General features: G+C 41.6%; 1 protein-coding gene across 5 annotated transcripts in view; it reads left to right on the top strand.

Moving 5' to 3' along the window:
* GRIK1 (glutamate ionotropic receptor kainate type subunit 1) overlaps nucleotides 1-12768 on the top strand; it is a 172777-nt gene that overhangs the window by 99116 nt on the left and 60893 nt on the right. For all 5 annotated transcript variants that reach the window (XM_049835116.1, XM_049835114.1, XM_049835118.1 and 2 more), the window contains exon 4: nucleotides 5439-5620. In XM_049835116.1, the coding sequence (XP_049691073.1) occupies nucleotides 5439-5620 (182 nt within the window). The remainder of the gene's footprint in view (nucleotides 1-5438; nucleotides 5621-12768) is intronic.

Below are 12768 nucleotides of genomic sequence, written 5' to 3'. Positions count from 1 at the left end.
CCTGGATCCAAGAGGCAGATCTTAGTGCCAATATTCTGCTCACCTTGGACTCAGAGAGTACACCAGAGGGTTGGAGGTAGAAGAGAAAGACAGTCAGGCTGGGCTTACTGCAGCAGTCTTCTTGCATTTCCATTATGATGGTCTAGCTCAGCAGGATTTCTGCTGGGCTCCTAGCACTGTATACCAAAATATACTCATGGATAAACAAGTAGAGGTCTTTTTCAGCCTACTCCATTAGCAAATTAACCTTCCAAAACACTAAGTGTTGTGTACGTGTTCAGCTACAAAAATGACTGATATTGAAGAGACTTCATTTGCAGAGATATTTAGAAAGTAAATTAATCATCAATCATCTTATTAACTTGGAGTCAGGAAAGTAAACAGGTCAGCTTTGTTCAATATAAGTAACCTTTGGATTTTGAGCTAGAGTGACACCATTTAACTCAAACTCTTTTTATTTCTCATCTCTCATGTTTGACATTGTTACACTACAAGAAGAAAAAACATATTAACCTTTTTTTTCTTAGAGACTAATTGTATGTGAAGATTAGCTTCATTCCTAAACAAACAATGAACTCATAGCTGTAACAGTAAATTTCCAGTGATCCATACCCAGATTATTCAGTTTGAGATTAGCCTTGCTCCAGATTAACAGACTATTTTGAGGATTAAGTGTGGAAAATCCTGCTTTCATCCTTTACACTACAGCACTGCTGCAAGCTTATGTGCCGTCATGGCCAGCTCCAGCACAGAGGCCACATACTGTGCCAGTTTGCCGAGCTCTAGCTGTTCACCTCCTGTAGTTACGGTTTTCACTGCTGCATGGACACATCCATCAATGGAAATGGAAATGGAAATGCAGAGTCTGGACTAAGCAATGTTAAAAACCCCAGTTCATCTGAGTGAGCTCATGTTTCCAAATGATCCAAATCCCTTGTGCCTACCCTCCTTATCACAAACACTATTTACCATACTGCCAGTTTTTGTCATCCAAATGCTTTTCAGCCATAACTTTTTTCCAGTCAATGATTTAGGGGTGCATGCAGAGAAAAGAGCACTACAAATGTCTGACTGGCTTAGCACCAGCTTTCACAGACCTCCACTGTTTAATAAGGCTTTCTCGTTGACATCTGCTTTTTGAGACCTAGCAAATGATTATTTTATAGTCCCACATTTTTCATGAACAAGTTGTATCACATATGAAGATGGACACCTCCCAGGGACAAGCGCTTTACATCTAGGGAGCTATCTGTGTCAACAGAACTTGTAACACCAAAGGCACTTGGTGTGATACAGAGCTATCTCCCCTTGCCAGCATAACATCTCTCATAATTATAGTCCCATGTTTTCATTCTTCAGCCTTTTACCACCATACCAGCTTTACTCTTAGCTTGTCCAGTGCTTACACTGGGGTAAGCCGTTCTGTGTTATCTCACATACCCTTTCTGATATTGACAAAATATTAACATTTTTTTCCAATCTTCTAGAATTGACTCAAGGCTCCAATATTTATCACATTAGTTGTTGAGTGTTAGTAATCTACTGAGTGGACTCTATAGGACTGCCAATGATAAGCAAATTTGATATAAGCAGGTCTAGAAAACCTGCAACCTGTAGTGCTAAAAATTACATTTGTAATAGGAAGTACTTACTCATCCTGCTTTCTTATCAAATATCATGTTAAATGATACCAAATGCACCATGTTAAACAACTTTACTGTCTCCTCCAAAGGGACCTACAGCAGTTATAAAGCTTGTATTTTGTTCCTAAAATACATTTGCAAAATTCCTTCATGTTTCCTCAGTTGAGCTGATCAGGTTTTTTACCCTCTCTCTTAAACTTCAATATAAGTAAGAATAGAAAAGTGCACTACAGCTGAGTTTTATTATTAATTGCTGTCCTTACTGTGCCATTGAAAGATGGACTTTCATCCAAAGTCATCTTTCTTAATAATAAATTAATGGCTTCTGGCTATAGAGTAAATATTTATTTAAACATCTTATAGTGTTCTCTTTCTGAAATTCTCGTCCGTCTCATTAATGCCTATAGCTTTCCAATGCTAGGGAAAAATAAGACTCCTAAGCAAATGTATTTATTTTTCAGGTTGAGACTGTGCTCCTTTTTTCCATATTAAGCATAATTCATGTTATGTTCAGAGTCCCCAGGCCATAATCCGCCTTCATTCTGATTATTAATTCCTGTTTATTTTTCATCAAGGTATTGAAAAAGACTTAGTTTATATCAAGTGCAATGTCTTTGTGTAAGGCAAAAAATTGTCTTCTGAAGTTTAAAAATGATCTAATGAAAACTTGCAGTGGACTGAATGATACATTGAGCATGCATTTCCCAAACTTACGTTCCATAAATTGTGGTTTATCTTTTCACATGCTAGAACTGGGTAGACATAATGTTTTCTGGTTTAATTTAGTGGTTTGTAACAGAACCCTTCCAATATCCCACTTTTGCACTTTGTTATTTGGCATATTGATCTGTAACAGACACATGACTCTGTCTCAGTTATCAACAACTCAAACAAAAGGAATAACACTGCCTTCTGTCAGTGCAGGTTTGGCTCCGTTTTTGATCTATTTTCCCTGAATTCAATAATTTTAACGTACCAGGTGCTGAGAAGGGCAAATGCATCAAATTCCTCATCTTCTGTAAGAATCCCTGACTTTCCCCACTTGTTAGCCTGCTGCCCCAGCATTTGTTTAAGGCTGAGGGGAACTAAATCTTTTTGTCACATCAGTTCAATTAATTTGTACAGGGCACAATTTGAGTTCTTACTGAATTTTCTTTCTTTGAACTTGCAGTTACAAGAGGCATCTAACTTTGCTAACCCTAACACAGTGTTCTAATAAAAGGAGTACTTTGTCCCAAAGTAGTAAAAACATTTATTCAATTTTAAGTCTGGCTGAATTAACTGTACATTTTTTTAATTAAAAAAAAAGCGGGGGGGGAAATGGGGAGGTGAACACTTTCTAACAACACACACTACCATGCTTACTGCCAATGTGTGTGATTATTTGCCTGTTGGAACACTGTGTTTATGTTAGGCATGTTTCAACTCCTAAATACATCACACACAACTTGCAATAGTTCTAGACATCATGAAATGATATTAAATATTCAAAGACACTCACGTATTTTAATATTTTACTCAACTGTTAGAGCAAACCATTTCTCTTGATCAGACCACTAATTGTGGTAGGAAATCCAACCCCAAGGCTTACTGAATCCATTAATGTTACAGACCACAAGATACTTTATCAACAATACAGGAAGTTCCCAACCCTGTTTCCGAAGGAAAAAAAGAAAGTGTTTACATGTCTGAGTAAAAGGCAGCAGAATACAGACAGTAGGCCAGGAAAGTTACTGAAACAAATCTGGTTTCCATCCTTACAGATTCCCTTCTGAAGCCCCAAACTGAGCCTTTCTTTCAGTAGGACTGGCTAACACTCTCTTCAGGCCCTCCACAGTTCATGCTCAGTCACCGCAGCTTCCACCTGGCCAGACTCTACAACATCTTTCCTATCCATGTTCCTTCTCCAGCTCAGTTCTGTGTCTTTCTTCAGGTCACATCACCCAATTTTCAGATAGGGGGCTGATGCCCAGAATATGTGATTTTTTACCCCTTGCTAGCGTGGCCGCTACTTCCTTTCCAGCTTCGTGGGCAGTCCGCGATGCCTCCTGCCTGTCGTAGGCTGAGCTCCAGATGGTCTTACCAAGCGAGAGAAAAGCAACTGCCCTAAGCACTGCACTTGTCCAGGCCGTCCCCACTCCCGCCAGGAGTCAGACTAAGCACTTCAAATTTAAGCTTTGTCCCAAATCAAGACATGGTGGTATCATGTCCAAGGGTTTGGACTTGTTGACGGGGGAGGAAGAGGAAGGAGAGTGCTGATGGTTATTCCCCTGTGCTATCAATTATGCTGGCACTCAGTTGATTCAGGCTTTTGCCTGGTCCTCCAGAAAAATAACAGTGTTGGAAGTGTGTGCCCCATTCTCATAATAATGAGCTCAAATTATTTCATATTTACACAGGCTGGCTTCCAGCCAGGCTCTGATCTCACAGCGTGTGCAGTAATTTACATTTGAATACTCATGATGCTTAATATTCTATATTGATTGTTGATACTTGAAAACCTACAAAGAACAGACCCAGCATTGCAGGCGGAGGGAAAGTTTTTTTTTTCAAAACACTTTGCCAGTGCTTGAGTGAAAGCCAACAGTTCTCAACATAGCAATCACTCACCAACCTCAGTAAAACAGCGATGCTTCATCTGCCTTATATATACTATTGGACCATTCAACCAAGGACATTCACGCACAAGACAAATATATACCCACTCCCAGCAGGAGAGCAATGAGTGTTTTCATATTAACAGTTTGTTCAGTTTTTGTTCCAGAAGTGCTTCTTGCCTGCATTCTCTCTCTCTTTACACATATTTTTAAGGCAGCCTTTTACTTTCACTCAGCAGGAGATCATGAGTTTTTTGTGGGTAAATTACATTCATGGATAATGAGAAAGAGACTGTAATCACACACCTCAAAGAACTCCTAACTATCTTTCTTAGGTTTTGGAGGCAGTACAAATTACATAGGAGTGCTGAATTAGCTAGTAGAATTGCACTGTGTTTAAATACTTGGAGACATCTTCAACCGGCTGAGCTCCACTAACTTCAAATAAGCCATGTAGATTTGTACCAGCTGAAGACATAGACTTAGAAATCATGTATTCTTGTATTTACAGATGTTGAGTTGGATCTCAGAATATTTCAGTTCTTTATAAGATCTTAGACTTGCTGAGTGACCTTACGCAAGTCACTATGCCTTCAGGCTTTTTATCTCTAAACTGATGGTAAGAAAAATTTAAGGCTTCTTCTCCAGGGTATTGCAATGTATGCTGAAATGAGGACAGTGAGAGCCATACGGATGGCTATTAAGAATAATTATTGATAAGTGCCACTCAGGCTAACCACTGGCTTCTAAGTGAGCTACAGTGGAGGTGCTGGCCATTGAACATTTTTCTCCCTCTAACACCCCTCACCTGCTCATGCTTGACATTAGGTAGGAAAGTTAGTAAGGAGGTTTCTTCAACTCTATGTTCTTGTTGTTTAATAACAAAATAATTATTAGGTACCAGGGAAGAAACATTATATCCTTTTTGCAGTAAATCGTAGCAATATAGCATCAGTACAAACATATCCTATAGTCAACCAATTAAAAATACATTTCAGAATATTTAGATGTTGAAGCCAAGTATAACCATGAAAAGGAAAAGCTAAGACAATATTAGTTAGGAGGTGGCAAATATGAGACTAACAACTACCCTTAGGGTATGTGAAATACATTGGGACTGATAAGAGACCCTGTTTAAGTGACAACAACTACTCATTGCACAGAATGGTTAGTTGTATAACTGCATATAATTTTTCAGGTCTAATTCGCCTGCAAGAGCTCATCAAAGCCCCTTCTAGATACAACATTAAAATCAAAATCCGCCAGCTGCCCTCTGGGAATAAAGATGCCAGGCCTTTACTCAAGGAGATGAAGAAGGGCAAGGAGTTCTATGTGATATTTGATTGCTCACATGAAACAGCAGCGGAAATCCTTAAGCAGGTAAGGGGAAGGGGGGTGAAAAAGCACGACATTCATTTTGTATCCTGAAAGTTGTCAGCCTCTCTGGTTTTCATTTTCTGGGAAACACAAAAAATGAATGCTTTCATCAATTAGGACATAGGCTTGTTAATACCAGGGACAGAAGTTGTTACAGAACATGCAGCAGCATCTGAGCACTCCACAAGACTTAAGGGCTTCACAGAGCCATAAGTACCAGCAGCTGTATTGCTGTCTGAAGAGAAGCCCATAGATATCCCGCAGAAGGAAATATGCATTTCTTTTTTTAATACTTCAGGTTCTGCTTGACTAGGAAGATTGTTGCATTTATTTTAGCTTGTCCTGGTTTAATCAATATGGTTTTTTATGTCTTCTCCCACAAAAAAAGAAAGGGCTCATTTTGGAGTGCTTGGGGAGCGGCTCACATTGAGCTATTGCCTCCACAGAAGTTGCACATCAGATTCAACGCTGACTACAGTAACAACAGGGCATTAATCCACTTCAGACAAGAGCATAACTCTGCATTCACTTCCCTGTAACAAAGAAGGATTTGGTCTGCTGGCACTACCTAATTACATTTTAAACTCTGGTACAGCAAGAAGATGGAACAAAGGAAGTGTCAGAAGAAAAAAAAATGGGAAAAGAGGCTATTGTGCAAGGGTTGACATAACCCTGACCTAAGCGTGAGAGTTGGACAGCCACACAAGGCAAGGACAAATGCCACAAAGCCTGATGTTGATGGGCTGGGACATTATCAGGACCACAAACAGAGTAGTGTGAATTAGAATTTACTGTTGTCACTTACTATGTATTTCTAGACAATCAAAGTCTAAAGCACTGGCCCCTGCAATTCATTGACCTATAGACAGTAATACCAAGCAAGTAATGCATTGTGAATGGTATTTTCCTTTTTGCTGCAATTGTAGATATGAGGGGTTGTTGGTTTTACTGGCAGTTGGTCTAATGGGTAACACTGATCCCTGAAGACCATCAGAGAGATTCCACTGATCTCAGTGTACAGATATGGGCTGTCCCATAAAGGTTAAAACCTATGCTTCCAACCTAGAATGTTTTGCTGAAATGTTTAATTACGCAGAGCGGATTCTGTACCAAAGTAAGACAGACAACTTACTGGTTGCATTAGTCTGAGGAGCCTGAAACCATCCTCCCCAGACTGGATAATCTTGATCCTGTGAACACAGACGTGCAGGATGGTGTCCTACATCAGATGCAACACAGCTGAGAACAGCATACAAGTTCCCATGAGCTGGTTGAGTTAGATTTATTGCTGTCAGGAAAGTTGGCTTGTACTAAATGTTAGGGTTTTCTTGGTGCAAGTTATGTATTTAAGCTATAGCAGGGACAGATGCAGGCATGATGTTGGGAGTGTGAGGGAAGAGCGAGGGAAGGGTGCACAAACATGCAACTGCTCTCTCATGCATGGGGAGCACACTGTAGCAAGCAGCATTAATTGGGAAGGGGGGTGGAGAGGAGAGCTGCTGTCCCCCCACTCTGCTCCCTGTAGGGCTGTGCAAAAACATTAAAACATGACAGCAGGAACAAGCTGCTCCAAAATGAGATATGTGGGGGAAGAGTTAGACTGACAATACGAATTTTCAAGGAAGTACAAGAAGAAAAGTGCAGATGTCTGGCACGCTGCAGGAGGCACAAAGCTTCAAAAAACCAAGGCTGAGTATGGAAAAAAAAAAAAAAAAGAAAAATAACCTTAGTGTCAAAAGAAGAAGAGGAAGTGCTAAAAGATGCACTAAGGCAGGGCAAAGTGGCAGAACGGTTTGTGTGGGAAATGGATCAGGGAGACAACTGACAGGCTGCAGATACAGATAATGCTCCCCAATGCCTTAAGAACTCAGAGAAGGATGGTGAATGGCAGTGTGGAAGAAAACAGGAAAATTAAGAGAGGTACACCTGTGGGTCAGAGCTGCAGGAAAGGAAGCAACATAAATATAGGCTAGAAAGAAAGGGAAAATGGCTTTTATATGAGAGTGTTCTCATGAGAGATGCTGGCAGCAGTAACTCAGGTGTTGAAGTTTCTCACTGTCAAAGGCAGCTGTGAAATGAGAAGGTGTGGAGGGCTCTGAATTCACGTGTGACTCATCTGATTGTAGGTTAACTACATGAAGTACCATGGTTCATATTCTCATCACTGCACACAGAAACCCCTATATAATTTTACGCTGATTGAAAACAAGATATGCAGGAGGATATTATAGAAATTATTTTAAGGAAACTCTGCAACGTTAGTAGAGAATATTTTTTACTTTGTAAATCATCCAATAGATATTACAGGAAAAATACATAGTATTGTTAAATTATGTAAGATTTCTAATAGGAGTAGGAATCAGAGCCAGCAGTCACTTAAACCTGTTCCCAAAGCAACAATTTCTTGTCTGCCTACTGTATTTACGATAATGTTTAGTAGCCCATGCAGGAGAAGATAAATAAAGGAAGAGGAGATTTGTAGAGGGTTGGGTGTTGGAGGTTATTTTACCGATTAAAACTGCAGCAGGGTCACAGAGGCACATACCCACCATTGCTTATGCTCAGTTCCTGTGTCCTTCTCACCCTCTGAGCCTGCACAGGTCCCCCCCCAAAAGCTTTACACAGGGGTGTGCATTTCCCCCCTTCCAAGCCCAAGGTGCCCCCTCTGCACCAGGATCTGCTCCATCTCCTTTGGACAATCCCCAGCCAAAGTGGGCAGCATCCCTCACCTCCTCCAAGCCTCTGGGAGAGAGAGGCAAGAGGCCACCTCTCACCTGCTGCAGCCACATTTCCCTGCTACGGGGCAGCGAGACAGACCACCAGCAGCACTTGTGCTGCCAGCCACCAGCCTGCCTCCGAGCTGAAGGCACAGGCGGGGAAGAAAAGCAGCTGCTCTGCTCCCAGCGGTGCCCGTGCTGCCGGGGTTGGCAGCGGCAGCGCTGGCTCTGCAAGCGGGGGCTGCTCGCACCAGTGCTCGGGGGGCACCGGCTGTGGCACAGCTCGTTTCCCAGGAAGGGAGGGCGAGGGATGCCTCAGAGCTCTTTCTGAGAGCAAAAGGATTATGAAATTGCGAAATTCTGTCCTCAAAGAGTCAGCATATGGAGCTGGTTTGGGGAGTGTGGAGCCACCTGAGCCAGCTGCATTACCGGGCTGTGGGACTAGGGGAGGTGACCTATTCACTTGCCTCCTTTAACCTTGTGTTGTTTATAAAACAGCACAAAAGACAGATTTCTTCTCTTAAATGAGACTATCTTTTGCTTATTTATAGCTTCAACTAAAATACCATTGAGCCACGCTTCTTCCTTGTGCACAACAAGAACAGGTGAATCAATAACCTAATTTAAACAAAATACAAAGTCTGCACACAGCTGAATAACCTATTCCCTAAACTCACACATTTTCCCCAACCAGCTTAATAAGGCCTGGCTCTCTCCTCACCCAGATCTGGAAGGAGCAAGAGGAAATTGTGATTATTAATTGCCACCTTTTCCAATAGTCACTTTGACTTTTCTCTCCATATTCCCTCACGAGGGTCAGTAACCTCATGTGACTGGTACGTGGCAGCTGAAGGTGTTTTCCAGCTCTGTTGCCTGTACCAGGTAACCACCCAAACTGGCAGCTCTGCTGCCTGAAGTGACCAGCTCCACAGGGATCAGGATATTCTGAAATTACTTGAACCAGAAGGTTATGCCAGCAGGGTTTTGAAACAAGATGTACTACACCAGCAGAGCTGATGGAAGAAGTTGCAGCTGGTCTGACGCTCCCATAGTCTACTTGAAAATCTTGTCTGCTGGAGTTTTAAAACTCATGAAGTCTGGACAAATTTTCTGACAAGGAGAGAGATCTAGTAAAGAACTGGAAGCCAAAAGCAGAAGCTAAGTGCAATTGTGGTTTCTTAGGGTAAAAATGTGATCTCCAAAGTCCCCAGGGTGAGAAGCAGATAGATACTCAGCTCATTGGTTCTCCTCTCTCCTACTCATTTTATAAAGGGGTTTTGCTGGGGAGACTTCCTCTTCTGGCCACCTAGTTTCTGCTGAATGGCATCAGATGGCAAGAGCCATAGGTGAAGACCATGGGCATGTGTCAGGGGTAATTCACCCTGAAATTTTGCAGCGCACTTCAGTTCCTAAATCTAACTGTAGGTGTCCATAGAAGTAAATGCAGCCATTGCCTCAGAAACTTTATTCTGAGCTTGGAAGATACAGCAGCAGAGGCTCTTAGTCAGAGTACCATCTTTTGGGGTCCTGTCTGTGTAGCATCATAGCTGCGCTATGCTGAGTCCTCTGCTTTGCTGTTCCTGTTAGCTGTGCTGTCAAGATGAAAGCTAAACTAGTTACATAAGCTTGCTCTTGTAGTTGTTCCTCCCTTCCTTGGAAGATTCACTGCATGGTGCAAATGCAAGCACACTTCCAAACTAAAAGAGTGCTTTCAGTCTTGGTACTGTGAGATGATGTCCATGCTGGAGTTTGAAACATAATGCTGCTGCCCAAGCTCCCTGGTATCTCTTCAGGAAACAGAAGGAGCCAACCACAGCTGACTGGGGCCCTGGGCCAACACAGTCATCCTGCCCTATTGCTATGGCCCATGTTCCCAGCTGGACTCCAGTACTAGCAAAGCATTTACGGAATATATCTTGTTTCTTGATATGGCTCATGTCCATGTTGGAGGAGCTGTATACCACTCCAGCTGGACCACTGCTGTGACTGACTGGGATGCAGATTTCCAGGGAGTTAAGTCATGTCCAAGTAAAGCTGTCTACATAGAGTCCAGGGAAGCACTGGAAACACAGTATAAACCTTTTATTTCAAACACTTGAGAGGCAAGGAGGCAGAGGGGCTATTATTCATTATGGTGCATCTTGCTAATCTTAGAAAACAGTGGTGGTACTAATTAATTGGATAATGAAATGCATTCATTTAATGGTCATGAAATTAAATAATAGCATGAGTGAGGAAAATGCGAAGTGAAAGCAAGCAAAGTATTTGATGCAGTTCCTGCTAATATGCTTCAGCACCGTTCTGGTTTCAGCCCACCTCGAAGAAAGACTGACACTAGCTCTAAATGAGGTGGTGATTTTTTTACAGGATGAAGAATCATAGGCTGGAGCTGGGATATGATGCGAGCCAGGAACAGGGCACCCAAAGAGATTTACAGACATAAGAAAGAATATTTTTATCCAGTCTCTATCCACTTGCCATATATATTTTGACCACTGGTACTTGTTCAGATTCACATTGCAGTTCATGACCCATAGCTGAAAGTATAGGTCTGCAAAAGACAAGGCCCAAACATCTGATCTGAAATGGATAATTAGAGATGGAAGTCTCTTATCACACTTGCCAGGATAATCCATAACCAACCAATATCTAAGTTTGGCTGAAGAACAGATTTTATACAGGACAGGAAGGGTAGGAGATATGCAAGGAGAATGCAGAATATTTTAGCCTGCTTTCACTAGTTTACATTCATCGAAGTTCCATATTAACTAAAAGCTGTTATTATTTAAATAGGACATTTATATCAGATGCATAATTATTTAAATAATTACATGCAAAGTTATTTAAATAGGAAAGTGTAATGAAATCTCATTTTAGTTTCTTATGGGCAGCTATATACACATAAACCAACCTTGTTGCCTTCCCTTCTCTCTTCTGGGCTGCTCTGCTCATTTTCTGTAGGACACTTGCTCTGTGGGAAGAGCCTGTGCAGCTGCTTTCAAGGTACTTCAGAGGTGTCCCAACCTGCAAGGAGTCTTTGCTCCTACCATGCTTTTATTATTGTCTCACTCCTGGTAGTTCCTAGAAGCTGCAGTCCCTGTATCTGCTGTGTTGCAAAAACACGACTTCTTGCTGCTGAGAACACACAAGTGCAACTCTCCTATTTACACAAGTAGGAGCATCTGAGTCATTAAGGCTCGGAAGTCATTAATGCTTTGGGGGCTTCAGCATTCCTCTTGCTTTTGATTTAACTTGTCTTCACCTCCTGTTTTTCTAATGCCATCCTCCTGAGTGGGCATTTGGTACTGTCATCACATCTTCCTTCATTGGGAATTTTACTTAGTGACCATGTTACCCTAAACAATAAATAAGTTATTACAAAGTCTTTACAATCCATGAATAAAAAGCTCCCTATTCAGGTCAATCTACAGATCTAATATGTCATAGCAATATCTAAGTGCTATATAACTGTCAACTAATTGCCTTAATGATTGTTAGAAGGGAGGACAACCAGTTAAGGCTGATCCCGTGACCAATGCTAAGGGAGAGGGCAGAGCTCAGTGGCAGATCAGGGCCCAGCCTGGGACAGATCCAGCATCAACTCTTATTCTTTAACCAGACAAGAACATTAGTAATGTGTGTGTGACACTTACAAGCTCTCCTCCAGATGCCTGTAGCTGGTATCTTAAATAAGTAATCGTTAATAGAGAAACCACAAAAGCAACATGTTGATTAAGCTTTCCTGGGCTGCTGCAATACTTTCTGTGGGAGAATTTCAATGAGCGTCTGTCATTGAGCCCTTGGGTGCAGGGTCCTTGGCAAATCCATGGCACACCTCCAGCAATTGTCATCGTGAACCTGTTTCTTGGTTGTGGCAGGTAACATTGCTGGATGAACCTTGCTTTTTACATGCAACTGCCTTTAGTTTTCCGGGGTCTTGGTTCTGTTTTGTTTTCAAAGACAATCCTGTAGCATGACTTTTGAAATCATTATTATTCCCAGGTATATGTGTGTCCTGCCAGCTCTGTTTATAGCACATTACTTGGGAATCAATATTCTCGTAAAAAGTTTTAATCAAAAACGTGTTCAAGACGCAAACACTCCTTGCAGGCCACTGCCTTTGGATTTGTGAGGAAAGCAATAACGGGGCTACCTTGGGTTAACTAGCTGGATAATCAGTAGCAGTGTAGCTGCAGCAGCACAGCTAGGTGATGCTTCCCAAACATCCAGGCTACACACTTCATAATCATTCTACTTAATCTATCTTTCTAGTTAATGTAAAATTGTATTTTAAGTCATTATATGGCTTAGCATTATCCTGGTTCTCCATTGTCTTACTATTTCTACACAGGCAGATTGCAATTTATATCTTCTGATAACAGAAGTGCAATGACATGATGTCAGGACTTCTATCTAAGCTAGAATTAAAACTGT

This window comes from Accipiter gentilis, chromosome 32 (genome assembly GCF_929443795.1).
Source record: "Accipiter gentilis chromosome 32, bAccGen1.1, whole genome shotgun sequence".
NCBI lineage: Eukaryota > Metazoa > Chordata > Aves > Accipitriformes > Accipitridae > Astur > Astur gentilis.
Note: the sequence above shows the minus strand (reverse complement) of the source record. Positions and strands in the feature narration are given on the sequence as shown.